This window comes from Halichoerus grypus, chromosome X (assembly GCF_964656455.1).
Source record: "Halichoerus grypus chromosome X, mHalGry1.hap1.1, whole genome shotgun sequence".
In the NCBI taxonomy this organism is placed as follows: Eukaryota; Metazoa; Chordata; class Mammalia; order Carnivora; family Phocidae; genus Halichoerus; species Halichoerus grypus.
In genome coordinates this window covers 59,670,342-59,693,695 of record NC_135727.1, presented here as the reverse complement: position 1 = coordinate 59,693,695, position 23,354 = coordinate 59,670,342, and the positions used below count along the sequence as shown (strand labels likewise).

The 23,354-nt window shown below is 37.3% G+C and overlaps 1 protein-coding gene across 1 annotated transcript in view; it reads left to right on the top strand.

The window, feature by feature from the left end:
- The first annotated feature begins 1,139 nt into the window (after positions 1–1,139).
- CYLC1 (cylicin 1) overlaps positions 1,140–23,354 on the top strand; it is a 128,021-nt gene continuing 105,806 nt past the window's right edge. The window contains exons 1-2 of the mRNA XM_078064025.1: positions 1,140–1,199; positions 3,654–3,736. Of these exons, the coding sequence (XP_077920151.1) occupies positions 1,140–1,199; positions 3,654–3,736 (143 nt within the window). The remainder of the gene's footprint in view (positions 1,200–3,653; positions 3,737–23,354) is intronic.

Here is a 23,354-nt window from a genome sequence, read left to right as displayed (position 1 = left end):
TACCATAGAAATATTTCATGGAGCTGGAAAAATTAATCCTAAAATTTGTATGGAACCAGAAATGACCCTAAATAGCCAGAAGAATGTTGAAAAAGAAAACCAATGCTGGGGGAGATCACAATGACTGACTTCAAGCTATATTACAAAGCTATGATCATTAAGACAGCATGATACTGTCACAAAAACAGACATATAGACCATTGGAACAGAATAGTGAACCCAGATATGGACCCTCAACTCTATGGTCAACTAATCTTCAACAAAGCAGGAAAGAATATCCAATGGAAAAAGTCTCTTCAATAAATGGTGCTGGGAGAATTGGACAGCCACATGCAGAAGAATGAAATTGAGCCATTCTCTTACACCATACACAAAGATAAACTCAAAATGGATGAAAGACCTCAATGTGAGACAGGAATCCATCAAAATCTTAGAGAAGAACATAGGTAGTAACCTCTTTGACTCAGCCGCAGCAACTGCTTGCTAAACATGTCTCCAAAGGCAAAGGAAACAAAAGGAAAAATGAACCATTGGGACTTGATCAAGATAGAAAGCTTCTGCACAGCAAAGAAAGCAGTCTACAGAGCTAAAAGACAACCTACAGAATGGGAGAAGATATTTAGAAATGACATATCAGATAAAGGGCTGGTATCCAAGATCTATAAAGAACTTCTCAAACTCACCCCCCAAAAAAAAACAAAAAAAAACAAAAAACAAAAAAAAAAACCCAAAAAACACAAATAATCCAATCAAGAAATGGGCAGAAGACATGAACAGATATTTCTCTGTAGAAGACATATAAATGGCCAACAGACCCATGAAAAAATGCTCAACATCACTTGTCACCCAGGAAATACAAATCAAAACCACAATGAGATACCAGCTTACAGCAATCAGAATGGCTAAAATTAACAAGAGGGGAAACAAATGTTGGCGAGAATGTGGAGAAACGGGAACCTCTTACACTGTTGGTGGGAATACAAACTGGTGTAGCCAGTCTGGAAAAGAGTATGGAGGTTCCTGAAGAAATTAAAAATAGAGCTACCTTAGACCTAGCAATTGCACTATGAGGTATGTACCCCAAAGATACAGATGTAGTGAAATGAAGGGGCACCTGCACCGCAGTGTTGATAGCGGCAATGTCCACAGTAGCCAAACTGTTGAAGGAGTCAAGATGTGGAATGGATAAAGAAGATGTGGTATATATACACAATGGAATATTACTCAGCCATCAGAAGTGATGAACACTTATTGTTTACATCGACATGGATGGAACTGGAGGGTTTTATGCTAAGTGAAATAAATCAATCAGAGAAAGAAAATTATCATATTGTTTCACTCATATGTGAAATATAAGGAAAAAGTACTGAGGACTGTAAGGGAAGGAAGGGAAAAGTGAATGGGCAGAAATCAGAAAGGGAGACAAACCATGAGAGACCCTTAACTATGGGAAACAAACTGAGGGTTGCTGAAGGGGAGGTGGGGGGGGGGATGGGAACTGAGTGATGGGCATTAAGGAGGGCACATTGTGTGATGTGCACTGGGTGTTATATGCAACTGATGAATTGTTGAACACTACATCTGAAACTAATGAGGTACTATGTGGTGGCTAATTGAATTTAAATTAAAAAATCAATTTGCAATAGTATTGTAATAGCATTGTATGGTGACAGATGGTAGCTACACTTGTGATGAGCATAGCATAGAGTATATACTTGTCAAATCATGTTGTACACCTGAAACTAATGCAACATTGTCAACTACTCTTTAAAACTTTTAAAATGATTTTAGTTTTATTGATGTTTTCTACTTTTTTATGGTTTCTACTTCACTTATTTTCACTGTTATTATTTCCTTCTTTCTACAACCTTTAGGTATCATTTATTCTTTCTCCAGTTCCTTGTGGTGTGAAGCTAGGTTACTTATTTGAGGTCATTCTTTTTTCTTGATGTAGGCATTTATGCTATAAACTTCCGTCTTAAAACTACATCTTCTGCAACCCATTAAGTCTTATTTGACCCACTGAATGTTCAGAAGTGTGTTGTTTTATTTCCACATATTTATGGGTTTTCCAATTTATTCACTATTATTGATTTCTAATTTCATACCACTATCATCTGAAAAGATATATAATATGAATTCAATCTTCTTAGATTTGTTAAATTTGCTTTGTGAGTTTACATGCTATCTATCTTGGAGAAAGTTCTGTACATACTTCTGAAGAATGTGTTTTCTGCTGCCATTGAATGGATTGTTCTGTATATGCTTTTTGGTACGTTTTGTCTATAATATTCAAAGTCCATTTTTTCTTTATTGATTTTCAGTCTGGATGATCTACACATTTTTATAAATGGGCTATTAACGTCCCCTATTATTATTGTATTGCTATTTCTCCCTTCAATTCTGTTATTATATAATTTACATATTTAGGTGCCCTGATACAGTGTGCATATGTGCTCTTGATATTTGACACCTTTTATCATTTTATAATGACCATCTTTGTTTCTTGTTACTGATTTTGACTCGAAGTCTATTTTTGTTCAATATAATTTTTGACACTTCTGCTATCATTCACTTATTATTTGAATGTAATATTCTTGTCCATGCTTTTACTTTTATTTTATGTGTGTCCTCAAAGGCTAAAGTGAATCTCTTATAGGCAGCATATTTTTGTATCTTTTTGATTTACCCATTCAGACAGTCTATGTTTTTTGATTGGAGATTTTAATCCAATTACATTCAAGGTAATTATTGATAGGTAAAGGTTTACTATTGTTATTTTTTCATTGTTTTCTGACTATTTTGTAGTTCTTTTGTTACTTTCTTCCTCTTTTGTTGTCTTCTTTTGCATGATTTGATACTTTTCGATATCGGTATGCTTTGATTCCTTTCTTAAAAAATCTTTTCTATATCTACTACATTTTTAAAAATATTTTTTGTGGTTACTATTAGACTTACATAAAACATCCTATAAACATAACATAACATTTAAATTGATAACAATTTAATTTATGCTGCACACAAAAATTCTACCCTTGAACTACTTTTCCCTCACACATATTATTTATTTATTTATTTATTTTTATTTTTAAAGATTATTTTTATTTGAGAAAGAGAGAAGGAGAGAGAGAGAGCACAACAGGGTGAGCAGCAGAGGAAGAGGGAGAAGCAGGCTCCCCGCTGACCAGGGAGCCTGATGCAGGGCTGTATCCCAGGACCCTGGGACCATGTCCTAAGCTGAAGGCAGATGCTCAACTGACTGAGCTACTCAAGTGTCCCTCCCTCACACTACATATTTTATATATGGTGTATCCACTAACACAGTATTTTAGCTACAGTTATTTTATGACTATTTTCTTTTAAGTAGCATATCATAGTTAAAATAGATTTATGTACCACCATAGAGTATTCAAGGTACTCTGATTTACACTATATTTTTACCTTTTGGTACTTTTTATATTTTCTTATAGTTTCATGTTGTTGGTGTCCTTTCAGTTCAACTTGAAGGCCTATCTGCAGCATTTCTTTAAAGTTGGTCTAGTTGTGATGAACTCCAACAGCTTTTGTTTGACTAGAAAATTCTTCTTATTTATTTATTTTTTATTACTGAAGGAGAACTTTACTGTGTATTCTTCTTTTTTTCATTCTTTCAGCCCTTTGAATTTGTTGATATCATCTCTCCTGGCCTTCAAGTTTATGTTGTAAAGTCCAATAATAGACTTACGGGGATCTCCTTGTATGTGTTTTTGTACTTTTAAAATTATCTCTTTGTTTTTGATTTTATACAGTTTTATTATAGTGTGTTTTGGAGAAGATTTTCCTGGGATCAAAATTGAGAGGTGTCTATGAGCTTCATGAAATTGGATGTCTCAGTCTTTCCCCAGACTTGTGAAGTTCTCAACAATTATTTCTTTAAATAAACATTCTGCCCCTTTTTCCCTCTTTTCTTCCTCTGGTTCTCCAATAATGCATAGATTGTTAATGACATTCCGTATTTCATGTTGGCCTTCCTCTCTCTTTGATTTTTTTTTTTTTTTTTTTTGCTTCTCTGACTGGATTATTTCAAGTGCCTTGTGTTCAAGTCATTGATTCTTTTATTTTGGTTGGGTCTCCTTTTTGGCGCTCTCTATTGCACTCTTCAGTTTAGTCATTTCTTCAACTCTAATTTCTGTTTCATTTTTTAATGGTTTGTATTTCTTTGTTGAACTTTTCATTTTGTTTATGCATTATTTTCCTAATTTTGTTCGGTTTTCTATCTGTGTTTTCTTGTAGTTCACTGAATTTGTTTAAGATTATAATTCTGAATTACTTCTCAAGCAGTTTATAGATCTCAATTTCTGTAGATTTACTGATTGGAACTTTATTAGTTTCATTTGGTGCTGTATGTTTCATATTGATGATCCTTGTGGACTTTCATTGGTGCTTTCACACTTGAAGAAATAGGCACCTCTTCCAATCTTTACAGACTGGTTTCAGCAGTAATGCCCTTTATCAAACAGCCTATCCAGAGTTTCTGGATGGGTCAGCAGATGATATACACAGGTAGTCTGCTGCTAGAGTCCTTTGGTGAGCAGATATGGTGTCTGGATTAGAAGGTGGTTTTGCCTGTTGCCTGGGTCCATTCAGGTGGACCTGGATCCTGGGTCTACTGGGGTGGACCTCTAACTTGAGTTCACAGGGTGAACTTGTAGCTTGAGTTCACAGTGGTGGGCCTGGAATCTGAATCCACATGGGAAGGCCTGGATCCTGGGTAAATAGGAGTCAACCTGGCACGGGGGGCCTGGTAAATGAGTTAATGGGAATAGTCTTGGTGTCTGGATCCATGGGTGGCAGTTGGAGGCTGAATCCTTAGAGGTCAGCCCATTACTAGGGCTTGCCTTGAGACTGAGCCTGCAGGAGATAGCCTATAGGCTAGGTTCATGGGGGTTATCCTGGGACTGGGGTGACCCTGAAGACTGGGGTTGCTGGACCCAGCCTGATACTAGAGTGCACAGGGAACCTAGGCCCATGGAGCCACTTTGAAGCTTGGGTTTGTGGGGACCAGGTTGGTGCTGGGGTTAGCCTATAGCATGGGGATTCAGGTAGAAGTCTGGTGACTAGGTACATACTGACTAGACTTGTGCTGGGGTGGTCTAGGAGCAATGTTTTTCAGGAGATGGTTTGGAAGTTGGTCTGCAGAGCCTAGCCTGGAGCTTAAAGGTCCAGGAACCTGGGGTCATTGTAGTCTACCTAGAGTCTGGGGCCATGTGGGGTGGTTTGACACTGTTGATGGATTGGTGAAGGGTAATATCAGGTGCTTACTTAACTCTCTATCCTCCATGGAAAAGATGTGTCTCTCCTTGCTGGTTTACCCAGGTTTGGAGGAAGGATGATGGGTATAAAGTGAAACTTTCTTTCCTACCCTCTTCAATGTATCTTTTTTTTAAATCTGTGTTCCACCAGGTGCAATTACCCTTTACTCAGAATCTTTGTCTTGTGAAGGTATTTTTGTACAAAAGTAGTTGCTCAAGTTGATTTGGTTATTTGTAACCTTTCTATGGTCCCATACAAATTGTAGGATATATTTTTTTCTATTTCTGTGATAAATGTTAATGGAATTTTGTAAGGTATTTCATTAAATCTGTATATTTCTTTGGTACTATGGGCATTTTACAATATTAGGTTTTCCAATTTATGAACATGGGATGACTTTTGATTTATTCGTATTTTTCAATTTTTAATCAATATCTTATAGCCTTCAGTGTTCAAATCTTCCACTTAGTTGGTTAAATGTATTACTAAGTATTTTATTTTTTGGTGCTATGTCAATAAGATTGCTTTCTTAATTTCTATTTTTTACATTTTTGTTTTAATCCAGTTAGCTAACTACCATGTTATATTAGTTTTAGGTGTACAACGTAGTGATTCAACAATTCTGTTGTTATATCATCAGCTACTGCTCATCATAACAAGTGCACTCCTTAATCCTCATCACCTTTTTACCCCAAAACCCACACCACTCCCCTCTGGTAACCATCAGTTTCTTCTCTATAGTTAAGAGCTTGTTTCTTGGTTCATTCATCTCCCTATATCTCTCTCTTTTTTCACTTTGCTCATTTGTTTTCTTTCTTAAATTCCACATACAAGTGAAATCATATAGTATTTCTCTTTCTCTGACTGGCTTATTTCACTTAGCATAATACTCCCTAGCTCCAACCACTTCATTGCAAATGGCAAGATTTCATTCTTTTTTATGGCATATATATATAATATTTGTATATATTTATGGTATATATATTATATATTTTATATTATATACATTTTATTTTATATACAATATATACATTATATATATATGTATGTGTATATATATGTATATATATAATCACAAATTCACAACTTCTTTATCCAATTATCAATCCATAGACAATTGAGCTGCTTCCATATCTTGGCTACTATAAATCGTGCTGCAATAAACATAGGGGTGCATGTATCCCTTAGAATTAGTATTTTTGTATTCTTTGGGTAAATACGTAGGAGTGCAATTGGTGGGTTGTAAGGTAGTTCAATTTTAACTTTTTGAGAAACATTGGTACTGTTTCCCAGAGTAGCTGCACCAGTTTTCATTCCCACCAACAGTGCAAGAGTTCCCTTTTTTCCACATCCTCGCCAAAACATGTGGTTTCTTATGTTGTTGATTTTAGCCATTCTGACAGGTGTGAGGTGATATCACAATGTAGTATTTTAATTGAAAATTTTCTGTGTGTGTGTGAGTTGTATAAGTTCTTTATATATTTTGGATATTAACCTCTGATTTGTCATATCATTTGCATACTTTCTCCCATTCCACAGATAGCCTTTTAGTTTTCTGGATGGTTTCCTTCACTGTGCAGGAGCTTTTTATTTGATGTAATCTCAATAGTTTATTTTTGCTTTTGTTTCCCTTGCCTCAGGAGATATATCTAGAAAAAAAAGTTTCTATGGTCAATGTCAAAGAGGCTCTTGTGTGTGTTCTCTTCTAAAATTTTTATGGTTTTAGGATTCATGTTTAGGTCTTTGATCCATTTTGAATTTATTTTTGTGTATGGAGTAAAAAGTGGTCCAGTTTCATTCTTTTGAATGTGGCTGTCCAGTTTTTCCAACACTATTTACTGAAGAGACAGTCCTTTTCCCACTGGATATTTTTTCCCTGCTTCATTGAAGATTAATTGACCATATAATTGTGGGTTTATTTAGAAGTTTTCTATTCTGTTTCATTAATCTATGTGTGTATTTTTGTGAAAGTATCATATTGTTTTGATCACTACACCTTTGTAATATAACTTGATGTCCAGAATTGTGATGCCATCTGCTCTTATTTTTCAAGGTTTTTGGTTATTCAGGTATTTTGTGGTTACATACAAATTTTGGAATTATTTGTTTTAGTTCTGTGAAAAATACTGATGGTATTGAGGTGTCTGGGTGGCTCAGATGGTTAAGCAGCTGACTCTTGACTTTGACTCAGGGCATGATCTCAGGGTCCTGGGATCGAGCCCCATGTTGGGCTCCATACTTAGTAGGAAGTCTGCTTGAGCATTCTCTCTCTCCTTCTCCCTCTGTCTCTCCTTAGGCTCATGCTCTTTCTTTCTCTCTCTCAAATAAATAAATACATATTTTAAAATGCTGATAACATTTTGATAAGGATTGCATTCAGTCTGTAGATTGCTTTGGCAGTATAGACATTTTAAGAATATTTGTTCTTCCAATCGATCAACATGGAATGTCTTTCCATTTCTTGGTGTCCTCTTCAATTTCATTCATCAGTGTTTTGCAGTTTTCAGAGTACAGGTCTTTCAATCCTTTGGTTAGTTTTATTCCAATGTATCTTATTATTTTGGGTGCAATTGTAAATGGGATTCTTTTCTTAATTTCTCTTTGTCCTGCTTCACTAGTGGTGTATAGCAATGCTGCACATTTATGTACATTGATTTTGTTTCCTGTGACTTTACTGAATTTGTTTATCACTTCTAGCAGCTTGTTGTTGGTGGAGTCATTAGGATTTTCTATATATAGCATGTCATCAGCAAATGGTGAAATTTTACTTCTTCCTTACTGATTTGTGTGCTTTTTATTTGTTTTTGTTGTCTGATTGCTTTGGCTAGTATTTCCAGTACTATGTTGAATAACAGTGGTGAGAGTGGACATCTTTGTCTTAGTCCTTACTTTAGTGGGAAAACTCAGATTTTCCCATTAGTTATTAGCTGTGCATTTCTCATATATGGCTTTTATTATGTGGAGGTATGTTCCTCCAATCCTACTTTATTGAGGGTTTTTTATCATGAATGGACATTGTACTTTGTCAAATGGTTTTCTGTGTCTACTGAAATGATCATATGGTTCTTATCCATTCTCTTAATGATGTAATATATCACATTGATGATTGATTTGGAAATATTGAACCACACTTGCTACCCAGGAATAAATCCCATGTGATTGTGGTGAATAATTCTTAAAATATATTGTTTAATATGATTTGCTAGTATTTTATTATTTTTATATCCATGCTTATAAGGGAATTTGGACTGTAATTCTCTTTTTCAGTGGTGCCTTTATCTGCTTTTGGTATCAGTATAATGCTGGCCACATCCAATGAATGTGAAACATTTCCTTCCTTTTTTTTTTTTTTTTTTTTTTTTTACTTTTGGAATAGTTTGAAAAGAATAGATATAATTCTTCTTTAAATGTTTGGTAGAATTCAACTGTGGAGTGATCTGGTCCTGAACTTTCACTTTTTGGGAAGTTTTGGATTACTGACAATTTCTTTGCTTGTTACCAGTATGTTAAAATTTTCTATTTCTTTCTATTTCAGTTTTGGTAGTTTCTATGTTTCTAGGAATATATCTCACTCTTGGATGTCCAATTTGTTGGCATATAGTTTTTCATAATATTCTCTTATGATTCTTTGTATTTCTGTGGAGTTGGTAGTTATTTCTCACCTCTCATTTGTGATTTTATTTATTTGGATCATTTCTCTTTTTTTCTTGATAAGTCTGTCTAGATGTTTATCAATTTCATTGATTTTTTTCAAAGATCAATCAAGTTCCTGGATTCATTGATCTAATGTCTTCTTAGTTTCTATATCATTTATTTCTGCTCTTATCTTTATTTCCTTCTTACTTATGCCTTTAGGTTTGGTTTGTTGTTCTTTTTTAACTCTTAGGTGTAAGGTTACATTGTTTATTTGAGATTTTTCTTGCTTCTTGTGGTATGCCTGTATTGCCATAAATTTCCCTCTGAGAATTGCTTTTGCTACATCCCACAGGTTTGGGGCCATTGTTTTCATTTTTATTTGTTGCCATGTATTTTTTTTTTAATTTCTTCTTTGATTTCATGGTTGACCCAATCATTGTTTAGTAGCACATTGTTTAAACTCCATGTCTTTTGGTTGTTCCAATTTTTTTTTTTCTTGCAGTTGACTTCAAGTTTCATAGGATTATAGTCAGAAAAGATGCATGGCATGCTCTCTATCTTTTTGTACTTGTTGAGACCTGATTTGTAACCTAATATGTGATCTATTCTGGAGAATGTTCCATGTACACTTGAAAAGAATGTGTATTCTGCTCTTTTAGGATGGAATGTTCTGAATATATCTGTTAAATGCATCTGGTCCATTGTGTCATTAAAGGCATTGTTTCCTTGTTGATTTTGTGCTTAGACGATTGGTCTGTTGATGTAAGTGGTTTGTTATAGTCCCCAACTACTCTTATATTACTAGCAATCACTTTCTTATGTTAGTAATTATTTGTTTTATATATTTAGGTGCTCCCATGATAGGTGCATAGATATTTACAATTGTTAAATTTTCTTGTTGTATTGTCCCCTTTATTATTATATAGTATCCCTCTTTGTCTCTTGTTACAGTCTTTGGTAAGTCTAGGTTCTCTGATGTAAGTATTGTTACTTCAGTTTCCATTTGACATACATTTCTGTGAAAGATATTTCTCCATCCCCTCTCTTTCATTCTGCAGGTGTCTTTAGGTCAAAAATGAGTTCTTTTAGGCAGCATACAGATAGGTCTTGTTTTCATAAACATTCGGTCACCCTATGTCTTTGATTGAGGAGTTAAGTCCATTTACTTTCAAAGTAATTACTGATAGATATGTATTTATTCCTACTTTATTACTTGTTTTGTGTTTTCTTTCTGAAGATTTTGTCTGATCATTTCTTATATTTCTCTTTCAAGTTTTGCTGATTTTCTTTAGTGATGTATTTGGATTTCTTTTTATTCTTTGCATGTTTATTAATGATTTTTGATATACAGTTACCATTAGGTGTGTATATAAACTCTTCTGTCTATATTAAGTTGATTGTCATTTAAGTTTGAATCCATTCTTTTCTCCTCTCCTCCCCATATTTTAGGTATATGTTATTATTATATTTTATATCATTTTTTGTGAGTTCCTTGACTGATTTTTTACATAAATATTCATTTTCACTGCTTTTGTGTTTACTACCTTTATACTGTCTCTTTTAGTCTCTCCTTTCCATTCACAGTGTCCCCTTTAATATTTCTTCCAGGGCTGGTTTAGTGTTCATGAACTCCTTTAATTTTTGTTTGTCTAGGAATCTCTTTATCTCTACTTCTATTCTGAATAATAGCCTTGCTGGAGAGACTATTCTTGGCTGCAGATATTTCCCGTTCTGCACCTTGAATATATCATGCCACTCTCTTCTGGCTTGCAAAGTTTCTGTTGAAAAATCTCCTGCCAATCTTATGTATTTTCCTTGTAAGTTACTGACTTCTTTTGTCTTGTTGCTTTTAAGATTTTTTTCTTTATCACTATATTTTGCAAATTAAATTATAATATATCCTGGCATGGGTCTACTTTGGTTGATTTTGATGGGCTTTTTCTCTGCATCCTGGATCTGGATATCTGTTTCTTTCCCCAGATTAGGGAGGTCTTCAACAATTATTTCTTCAAACAAATTCCCTACTCCCTTCTCTCTCTTTTCTTTTTGGACTTCTATACTATGGAAGTTATTATATTTGATAAGGTCACTGATGTCTCTTAGTCTATTCTTGCTTTGCATAATTCATTTTTCTATCTTTCGTTGGTTATTGTCCATTACTTTGTCTTCTAGGTCACTAATTTATTCCTCTGCTTCTTCCATCCTGCTATTGATGCCACCTAGCAAGTATCTCATTTTGTATTTTGAGATTTTTCTCTCTGCTATGTTATTCTTTATATCTATATTAAGAGCCTCACTCATGTCTTCCACTCTTTCATCAAATCCAGTGAGTGTCCTCGTGATTATTGCTTTAAATTCTCGATGAAGCTTGTTACTTATATCTGTTTCACTTTGATCTCTGGCCATAGGTTTGCCTTATCTTTCATTTGGTATAAATTTCTCTTGTCTCCTCCTTATGTCTGCCTCTTTGTGTCTCTTTCTGTGTATTAGAAAGTAAGTCATGTCTTATACTCTTGAAAGTAGTGATTTTATGAAGAGGAGGTCATGGAATACCCTGCAGTGTGGTATACTCTGTTTACCAGAACATGGCACTTCAGAAGAGTATCCTATGTGAGTTGCTTATACTCTGCTTTTGTGCCTGAGCCACTTGTCCTTTCAGTACAGTCATCTGCACTGAGTGCCGACCGTTATGGGCCATGGTTGCTCTCTGTGGTGTTAGTGGGACCCACCTAGGCCAGCTCTGAGGGGGCATGCCCACCCTAGAACATAGGAGCAGGGTGGTAGTGTGAAAGTAAAATTTGCACTGTGCCACTAGTCTTATGCCTGATCCTCTGAAACTCTGTAGCATCTGGGGGATGTGTGCCAGGGCAGCCTGGGGCATGGGTGAATGGTGGCAGCTAGGTACCCAGCATTTGGACCTGGTGTGAGATAGTGTGTGGGAGTAAGTGTGGCTAACTACTGTGCTGCAACTGGGTGGTGCATGCAATCACAGTTGTGCATCTGGAGGCTGGGCTGGGCACATAGACAGCTTTGACAAGATTTGCCATGAGCACTTGGTGTAGACTACAAGTATTTGTGCAGCTCTGCCTCCTGCAGGTGTCTCCACCTGTGTTTATGCTGGGGGTGGGAGAGGGAAATGGTGCATGCCAGCCCCCTCATTTTCAAAGAACTCCCTTAACATGCTCTGAAAGCCGTATGAACAGATCAGTCTCCTGTTTACCCCGGCATTGTGTAAACTGCTATTTTTTATGTTGCTTCTCCTCACAGGCTGCTGCCTCTTTAAGGGCAGTGGTCCAGGTGTCATTTGTCCTCCCAGTTCATCCAGTGCTGAGTGAGCTGAATTTTAAAGCTCTAGTCTCCATGTCCCACTTGGTTTTACAAACTCATGAAATTCAGGCCCTCTTTTTTTTTAAAAGCCAAGTGTTGTAGGGATTAGTCTTCCCCTGTGAGTGTCCTGGTGCAAGGGCCCATTTCTCTGTCTTTCTACCTGTGCAGCTCCATCCCTCCTGTTGGCAGCCACCCTCTACCTTTATGACCTTCCTAAACTTTCTGATGCAGCTTCTTCTCTATATTTAGTTGTGGTGTTAGTCCTGACAATCTTTGTGTTTCTCTCTGGTTTATTGACTTGGATGTGGATGATATCCAATTGTAAACATGAAATAAGGTGAGCTTAGGGTCCTCCTAACTCTGCCATCTTCCCTCTACATAGTCTTGCTTTCTTAATTTATCTTTCAGATACTTTGTTGTTAGTGTATAAAAGCATCACTAATTTTTACATGTTGATTTTGTATCCTACAACTTTACTTAATCTTTTTATTATCTCTAACACTTTTTGGTAGAGTCTTTAGGGTTTTTTTTTAATAAAATTTCATGTCATCTGCGGAGACAATTTAACTTCTTCCTTTCTGATTTAACGTTTTTAATTTATTTTTTTCTGCCTAATTGCTCTGGCTAGAACGTCCTGTACTATGCTGAATAGAAGTGACAAGAGTGAGCACCCTTGTCTTGTTCTTCATCTTAAAGGAAACAAATTCAGATTTTAAAACTGAATATTATGTTTACTGTGGGTTTCTCTAACAACAGCCACAATTGTCTATAAAAGCTAACAATACTATAGCCTTAAGATTTCCATTACAATTTATAAATATTCAGACATTCTTTTTCACCTATAAATGGCAACTTCACAAAATCAATACCTTGGTAATTAATTTCTCTTGTGAAAGCAGTTTTCATATTTTAAAATATAATTTTAGCATGTACTTTGTAGGTGAGACACATTTCTATAAGCACAGAAATTTTCATCAAACACTAAGTCACTAATAATTTTAGTATATGCTTTTCCTATGGTAAGTCTACTTGGTGATATCCAAATGAAATATGATATAAGAAAATTAAGTCTGAGGAGAGGGAAGATGGGGGGGTAGGAGACACTTGGCTCATCTCATGCAATGAACACAACTAGATAAATATTGAATCATCCTAGAAGTATCCCAGAAATCAACCTAAAGACTGACAGAACCAAGTCCACAACTAAAGGGATAGAAGAAGCCACACTGAAGAATTTAGCAATCATGGAGATATGTTTTAGGAAAGAAATGGGTCACAAGTGCTACAGAGGGGAAGGAGCTGTGGTCACAGAGAAGGGTGAGAGAGAGTAGAAAACACAGGGGAATGCATAAGGAGAACATATCTTCAAAGCCATTGGCTGGAAAATGAGAAGGGCTGAATTTTGTGAGTTCTTGCAACCAGTGGGGTTTAAAGCCTTGAGTTTTAAAGGTCAGTGGGTTTGGCTGGGATAGAGCCCAGAGGGCACTGTGCTCCTCCTGGAGATAAAGTTGGAAAAGAACAAAACAAAACAAAACAAAACAAAACAAAACAAAACAAAAAAAGGAGCATACAGCTTGGAAACCAATTTGTAAAGTGCCTGGGGCACACGAGAAGCAGATTATTCACTTTTCAGAGCCCTTCCATTAAGGCAGCATTCACAGAGATGCATCTCCAGAAACAAAGGATCCGGCTAGTGCCATTTCCCTCCACTGTCTCTCAGCATAAACACAGAGCCACCTCTGGAAAGCAGCACAGCTTGGACACAGGCTGCTTAACTTTCTTATACCAAGCCCCACACCCCTGTACTCTGGTAGGACTACCCTTCTCAGTTAAGTTTGCGTTAGTCCCAGCACAGAAGGACAATCAACCAGAAGACCAGAACAAGTCACCACATACACCAGGTCTTCCAATCAGAGAGTTTTGCAGGGCTTCAGTTCTAGTGGAAATGGTATCATGTCTCATTTCAAAAGCAGACCAGAGCACACCTAATTAAAACTTGCCACATTCAGGCCATGGACCAACCTCTGCCCACAGCAGCCAAGGAGAGCCTCTGCAGAAAACTCTCCTGAAGGATAGAGCAAACAAAACACAATAGCAGAGTGCACACAGCACACACCAGAGACACTCTCTGATGCACCAGGTCTTGGACAGTACATGACTTCTTCATAAGGCCATTACTTTCAGGAGCAGGAGACATAACTGCCTTTTCTAACACAGAGAAGAAGGCAGAGACTCAGACAAAATGCCAAGATGGAGGAATCCATCCCAAATAAAGAACAAGATAAGGCCACAGCCAGAGAGCTAAGAGAAACAGATATAAGTAATATGCCTGAAAGAGAATTTAAACCAATGATCATCAAGATACTCCCTGGGGTTGAAATAAGAATTGAAGACATGAATGAGACCCTTACCACAGAGATAAAATAGGTATAAAAGAATGAATCACAGATGAAAATTAAATAAACAAGTTTGGAAACAGGCTTGATGCAATGAACAGCCGGCAGGAAGAAGCAGAAGAATGAGTTAGTGATATGGGAGACAAAATAATGGAAAATAATGAAGCTGTCAAAAGAGAGAAAGAATTATGGAACACGAGAATAGACTTAGAAAACTCAGTGACTCCATCAAATGTAATGACATTAATATTATAGGTATCACAGAAGAAGCACAGAGACAAACTGGGGGAAAAAAAATTATTTGAAGAAATATGGCTGAAAATTTCCCTAAATTAGGGAAGGAAATGGACATCCAGATCCAGGAAGTACAGCAAACTTCCCCCAAAATCAAGAAAAGCAGGCCAAAACCAAGACATATTTCAATTAAATTTACAAATTATAATGATAAAAAAATCTTAAAAGTAACAAAACAAAAAAATCCTTAACTTACAAAGGAAGACCCATAAGGCTAGCTGGATATTTCACAACAGAAACTTTGCAAGCCAGAAGGTAGTGGCATGATATATTCAAAGTGCTGAGTGGGAAAAATCTGCAGCCAGGAATATTCTATCCAGCAAGGCTATCATTCAGAATAGAAGGAGAGATAATGAGTTTCCCAGACAAACAAGAACTAAAGGAGTTTGTGACTACTTAACCAGTTCTGCAAGAAATATTTAAGTGGAAGGACGCCTGGGTGGCTCAGTCGTTAAGTGTCTGCCTTTGGCTCAGGTCATGATCCCAGGGTCCTGGGATCGAGTCCCACATCAGGCTCCTTGCTCAGTGAGGAGCCTGCTTCTCCCTCTGCCTCTGCTGCTCCCCCTGCTTGTGCTCTCTCTCTCTCTGACAAATAAATAAAAATCTTTAAAAAATAAAAAAGAAATATTTAAGTGGAAAGGAGAGATAAAAAATAATGAAGACAAGAAGGGATCAGGGTAAATTTCCAGAAACAAAGTCAAAACAGTAAGAAAATTGCAATAAGTACATATCTATCTTTGTAAATGTACTAAGTGCTTCAATCAAAAAAACAAAATGTATCAGAAGAAATTTAAAAAAAAGATCCATTAATATGTTGTTTACAAAGGACTCATTTTAGACCTAAAGTCACCTGCAGATTGAAAGTGAGTGGATGGAGAAACATTATGTAATGCAAATGGATGTCAAAAGAAAGCCGGAGTAGCAATACTGATACTGGACACATTAGACTTTAAAACAAAGACTGTAAGAGATAAATAAGAGCACAATATCCCAGGACCCTGGGATCATGACCTGAGGCAAAAGCAGATGCTTAACCGACTGAGCCATCCAGGGGCCCCCACCCTATGCTTTTTAATTGGAACATTTAGTTCATTTACATTTAAAATAAGTATTGATAGGTATGTACTTATTGCCATTTTGTTGTTTTTTTATTTGTTTTTTGTTTTTTTGGGGTTTTTTTGGTAGTTCTCTTTCCTTTCTCTTTCTCTTGCTTTATTCCCTTGTAATTTGATAACTTTCTTTAGTGTCATGGTTATATTCCTTTTTTATTTTTTTATGTGTGTCTATTATAGGTTTTTAATTTGTTATTACCATGATGCTTATTTTTAACATTCTCTGTATATAGCAGCCTGTGTTAATGGTTGCTTAAGTTCAAAAGAATTTTAAAAGCAATACATTTTTTTACTTTCCCTTCCACATTTTATGTATTTGATGTCATATTTTACATCTTTTTTTTATTTTGTGTATCCCTTAAATAATTTTAATATAATTAATTTTACTGCTTTTGTCTTTCAATCTTCATACTAGCTTTATATGTGATTGATCTATTACCTTCATGCTGGCTTTCACAAGTAAAGTTTTTTTTTTCTTTCATATTTTCCTTACTTCTAGTTATGGCCTTTTCCTTCCATTTAAAGAGGTCTCTTTAACATTTTTTTGTAAGACCAGTTTAGTTGTGATGAACTCTTTTAATTTTTGTTTCTCTGGGAAACTGTATTTTCTTCAGTTCTGAAATTGACCCTGCCAGGTAAATTAGTGTTGGTTGTAGGTTTTCTCCTTTTAGCACTTTGAATATATCATGCCACTTTCTTCTTGCCTACAAAGTTTCTGCCAAAAATCAGAAAATCAGTTCTGCAAATTATGGCATTTTCCTTGTATGTAACTGTTTGCTTTTCTCTTGCTACTTTTAAGATTCTGCCTTTATCTTTAATTTTTGCCATTTTAATTATTATTTGCAATTTATTATGTGTTTCCATGTGGACCTTCTTGGGTTTATCTTGTTTGGGTCTGTCTGTGCTTCCTGAATTGGATGTCTATTTCTTTCCCCATATTATGGAAGTTTTTAGCTATTATTTCTTCAAATAATTCTTCTGTCCCCTTTTATCTTTCTTCTTTTTCTGTGGCTTCTATAATGTGACTGTTATTACACTTGACATTGTTTTAGAATCCTCATTTTCTAAAATCTTAAAATTTTTACTTTTACTTTCTTCTACCCTGTCTTCCAGATTGCTGATTTATTCTTCTGCATCCTCTAATCTGCTGTTGATTTCCTTTAGTATATATTTAAATTTCAATTATTGTATACTTCTGCCTTGACTGGTTCTGTTTTTTTTATTTTATTTCTCTTTCTGAAGTTCTCATTGAGGTAATCCACCTTTCTCTCAAGTCCAGTGAGTATTTTTGTGACCATTACTTTGAACTCTTTTTCAGGTATAATGCAGATCTTCATTTTGTTTAGTTTCTTTGGCGGGGAGGGCAGTATGTGCTTGTCTTTTTCTTTCATTTGGATCATATTCCTCTTTTTCCTTATTTTAGAATCTCTGGATTTTTTAGTATGTATTAGGTAGGTCAGCTACATCATCTCCTTGTCTTAAAAGTAGTGACTTATATAGAAGGATGTCCTGTGCTGCCCACTAGTGCAGTCCCCTGTGCTCACTAGCACCAGGCACTCCAGACTTGCCTTCTGTGTGGGTTGCATGCACTCTCTTATTGTGGCTAGTCAATGACTGCTATGGGCATTCTGGTGGTGACACTAGCCTTTGGCCCAGTTATCTGCAAAGACCTGCCATTACTGTTATGGATACATTGGTGAGCAGGGCCTACCCCTGACATACATTGGTGAGAGATCCTCCTCCATCCACTGTGGGTGTGCTGGTGGAAAGGGCCAGCCCTTAGCCCAGCTGTCTACAATAACACACTTCTACTGCTGTGGATGCACTGGTAGGCAGGACTTTCCCCTTGGCATGATTAATCAAAAGATCCAATTCTAGCCACTGCCAACACACTGATGGCTGGAGCTAGCACCCAGCACAGCTGAGTGAGAGACCTGGCTGTAGCTACTGTGTGCATGCTGGTCAGTGGGGCTAGCTCCCCCCACCCTCCATAGGGCAGAAGTCACTATGGAGGGGTGACATTTCTGTCTTGGGTTGCCTGCTCAGTGTGGCAGGGTGGTAATCACTCTGGGGAAATACCAGTCCCAACTGAGGCTGCTTGCCAGGTATGGTATAATAGGAGCTGTTTTGGAGGTATGCCTGCTGGGGTGTGTGGGGTGGGTAGGGCAGGTCCACAAGGGAACAACTGGGCAGTGCAAGTTGTGCTAGAAAGTTAGATGGAGAATTTCAGAACTGGTTCCCCATGTGTCCAGCTAGCCAGGCCAAAGAAGAATAAGAAAAATGGCACCCACCAGCAATGCTATTCTCAAATAAAGCTCCTGCAGATCCTTGCCCCTCTACCACATGTGCTAAAATTAGTCAATAAATCTCATTCTTGTATACTTTATGCAATTTTCAAACAGTTGCTTTTGTACTGGGTCTCAGGTCAAGTGATATAGTGTGCTGGCCCTTGTAGAAGAGAGACTGTTTCCCATAGCCCTCTGGCTCTCCCAGAGTTAAGCCTCACTGATTTTCAAAGCTCCCAGAGCTAAGCCCTGACAATTTTCAATGTCAGATATGGGGGCTCATCTTCCTGGTACAGGTCCCCAGGGTTGGGGGTGTCTGACTTGGGTCTTGATCCCTTCATTTCTCAGGGAATGCCTCCATGCCTGTGATATCCTTCCCACTTGTGGGTCACCAGCATGATAGGTTTGGTTCCTGAGTTGCATTGCACAATGTTTGTCTTGGTTTGTCCACAGGAAGAGGTGAGCTCTGTATCTTCCTATTCTGCCACCCTCCTCACTCCATATTATAACTTCAAATTAAAAATTTTCAATTATCAAACTGGGAAAGGAGATTAAAAAGTCAAGATTTTTTAGTCATTTACTGGATTTGATGCCAAGTTTGCAATAGAATTCCAAAAGTAGTAACAACCAAATGCTCAGGTTTAACTAGATGAACTTGATATAATTTTCTTACTAGCTCTAAAATGCTATGATTTTGTGTCAAAGATTCAGAAAGAAATTGTTTCACTCTCTTATTATTTCTCATTTGCTTGGATCTGTGAAAAAAAAAAGGTGCTTCAAACACATAAAAATATTTCATTTTCCCACCATGACCCCATCCACACATTGGTTATAAAGAACTATAGTATAGTAGTTTAAATAAAAGGGTAGGTGATTTAAAAAAAGAAAGATTTTTCTAGTTTATTCTTCCTCAGTACAAGAGAACTTTTCATCTGAAGTAGTTTAATGGAGGTTTTCTCTGTGTAGAGCTATTTATGTTACTCACCGTACAATACATCACTAGTGTTTGATGTGGTGATCCACGATCCATTGTTTTCATATAACACCCAGTGCTCCATGCAGTACGTGCCCTCTTTAATACCTATCACCAGGCTAAACTATCCCCCACGCCCCTCCCCTCTAAAACCCTGTTTGTTTCTCAGAGTCCATAGTCTCTCATGGTTCATCTCTCCCTCCAATCCCCCCGCCCCTTGATTTTTCCCTTCCTACTCCTAATGTCTCCCATGCTATTCCTTATGTTGCACAAATAAGTGAAACCATATGATAATTGACTTTCTCTGCTTGACTTATTTCACTTAGCATAATCTGCTCCAGTCCCATCCATGTTGATGTAAAAGTTGGGTATTCATCCTTTCTGATAGCTGAGTAATATTCCATTGTATATATGGACCACATCTTATTTATCCATTCATCTGTTGAAGGGCATCTCGGCTCTTTCCACAGTTTGGCTATTGCAGACATTGCTGCTATGAACAATGGGGTGCATATGGCCCTTCTTTTCACTACATATGTGTCTTTGGGGTAAATACCCAGGAATGCAATTGCTGGGTCATAGGGTAGCTCTATTTTTAAATTTTTGAGGAACCTCCACACTGTTTTTCAAAGTGGCTGTACCAAATTGCTTTCCCACCAACAGTGTAAGAGGGTTCCCCTTTCTCTGCAACCTCGCCAACATTTCTTGTTTCTTTCCCTGTCCATTTTTGCCATTCCAACTGGTGTAAGGTGGTATCTCACTGTGGTTTTGATTTGATTCGCTGTGGGTTTTCATAGATGGATTTTATGAACTTGAAGAATGTTCCCTCTATCCCTATACTCTGAAGAGTTTTAATCAGGAAAGGATGCTGTATTTTGTCAAGTGCTTTTTCTGCATCAATTGAGAGGACCATGTGGTTCTTCTTTCTCCTCTTATTAATATGTTCTATCACATTGATTGATTTGCAAATGTTGAACCAACCTTGCATCCTGGGGATAAATCCCACTTGGTCGTGGTGGATGATCCTTTTAATGTATTGTTGGATCCTATTAGCTAGGATTTTGTTGAGGATTTTGGAATCAATATTCATCAGGGATATCGGTCTGAAATTCTCCTTTTTGATGGGGTCTTTGCCTGGTTTGGGGATTAAGGTAATGCTGGCCTCATAAAATGAGATTGGAAGTTTTCCTTGTTTCTATTTTTTGAAACAGCTTCAGGAGAATAGGTATTATTTCTTCTTTGAATGTTTGGTAGAATTCCCCAGGGAATCCATCAGGCCCTGGACTCTTGTTTTTTGGCAGGTTTTTGATCACTAGCTCAATCTCGTTACTGGTTATTGGCCTATTCGGGTTGTCAATTTCTTCCTCTTTCAGTCTTGGCAGCTTATAGGTGTCCAGGAAGGCCTCCATTTCATCCAGATTGCTCAGATTATTGGCATATAGTTGTTGATAATAATTTCTAATATTTGTTTCTATTTCCTTGGTGTTAGTCGTGATCTCTCCCCTTTCATTCATAATTTTATTAATTTGGATCCTTTCTCTTTTCTTTTGGATAATTCTGGCCAGTGGTTTATCGATCTCATTAATTCTTTCAAAGGACCAACTTCTAGTTTCATTGATTGATCTACAGTGTTTCTGGTTTCTAATTCATTGATCTCTGCTCTAATCTTAATTATCGCTCTTCTAATGCATGGCTTAGGCATCGTTTGTTGATTTTTCTCTAGTTCTTTAAGGTGTAGAGTTAGCTGGTGAATTTGGGATTTTTCTATTTTTTTGAGTGAGGCTTGGATGGCTATGTATTTCCCCCTTAGGACCTCCTTTGCAGTATCCCATAGGTTTTGGACTGATGTGTTTTCATTCTCATTGATTTCCATGGATTGTTTAAGTTCTTCTTTGATTTCCTGGTTGACCCAAACATTCTTGAACAGAGTGGTCTTTAGCTTCCAAGTGTTTGAATTTCTGCCAGATTTTTTCTTGTGATTGAGTTCCAGTTTTAAAGTACTTTGGTCTGAGAATATGCAGGGAATAATCTCAATCTTTTGGTATCAGTTGAAACCTGATTTCTGACCCCGGATGTGGTCTATTCTGGAGAAAGTTCCATGTGTGCTCTAGAAGAATATGTATTCTGTTGTTTTAGGGTGGAATGTTCTGTAAATATCTATGAGGTCCATGTGGTCCAGTGTGTCATTCAAAGCTCTTGTTTCTTTGTTGATTTTCTGCTTAGATGATCTGTCCATTGCTGAGAGTGGAGTATTGAGATCTCCTACAATTAACCTATTGTTATCAATATGACTCTTTATTTTGGTTAACAGATGGCTTATGTAGATGGCTGCTCCCATGTTGGGAGCATAGATATTTACAGTTGTTAGATATTCTTGTTGGATAGACACTTTAAGAATGATATAGTGTCCTTCTGTGTCTCTAACTACAGACTTTAGCTTAAAATTTAATTTGTCTGATATAAGAATTGCTACCCTAGGTTTCTTTTGTGGTCCGCTGGCATGGAAGATGGATCTCCATCCCTTCACTTTCAGTCTGGATGTATCTTTAGGTTCCAAATGAGTCTCTTGTAGACAGCATATGGATGGGTCCTGTCTTTTTATCCAATCTGCAACCCTGTGCCATTTTATGGGAGCATTTACGCCTGTCACGTTGAGAGTGATTATTGAAAGATATGAATTAATTGTCATCTTGTTGCCTGTGAAGACCTTGTTTTATAGATTGTCCCTGTAGATTTCTGTTGTAGATCACTCTTGGGGTCTTTCTCCTTTTATAGAACCCCCCTTAATATTTCTTGCAGGGCCGGCTTAGTGGTCACATATTCTTTCATTTTCTGCCGATCGTGGAAGCTCTGCATCTCTCCATCCATTCTAAATGACAGCCTTGCCAGATAAAGTATTCTTGACTGCTTGTTCTTCTCTTTTAGTACCCTGAATATGTCTTTCCAGGCCTTTCTGGCTTGCCAGGTCTCTGTGGATAGGTCTGACATTTTTCTGATGTTCCTCCCTCTGTACATAAGGAATCTCTTCCTCCTAACTGCCCTTAAGATGGTTTCCTTGGTTCTAAGATTTGCGACTTTTACTATTACATGCCGGGGTGTTGGCCTGTTTTCCTTGATCTTGGGAGGGGTCCTCTCTACCTATAGGACACGAATGTTTGTTTCATTTCCCAGATTAGGGAAGTTCTCAGCTACGATTTGCTCAAATATGTCTTCTAGTCCTCTCTCTCTCTCCACTCCCTCTGGGATTCCAATAATTCTGACATTGGAACGCTTCATGGTGTCACTTATTTCTCTGATTCTACTTTCATGGATTCTGAGTTGTTTTTCCCTGGCCTCCTCTTTTCCCTTTTTATTTGTTAAATTGTCTTACAGGTCACTGATTCGTTCTTCTGCCTCACTTACCCTAGCTGTTAGATTATCTAGATTAGATTGGATCTCATTGATAGCATTTTTAAGTTCTGCCAATTCAGCTTTCATTTCTGCCCTTAGAGACTCTATGTTGCAATTAATTGATTTCTCCATTCTAGCTATTGTCTTCACAATTGCTAGCCTGAATTCCATCTCCGACATCTTGGTTATATCTGCATCCATTTGTAAATCTGCGGCATAAGTCATAATCTCTGAGTCTTTCCTATTTGGGGGGTTCTTCCTCCTTGTCATTCTGTTGATGTGTGGTTTAGGGAATATATAGAGTCCAATTTATTGACCAGAACCCAAGCAAGATGCACGTGTTTTCTAGGGACCTTAGGGTTGCTGGCCTCTTGTTCTCCCAGCCTGTCTTCGGGGGGGGGGGAGGGGCTGCTGCACTGTTACTCAGGCAACCCTGTTTGGGCAGAGTTGCCCTGTCCCCCTGTGGTGGGGTTTGGGCTCAGTGGGAACCAGTTTTGGGGGCTTTTGTTCCCTGGCGGCTTTCTCTGGTGGTTTTCCGTGTCTCTTCCAAGAGTCAGAGCAGAAGAGACCGTTTCCAACCCTCTGCCTCAGAGCAGAGAGATCACAGTCTATTCTTCAGTGAGCTCTCCAGGCCACACTATCTCCATTT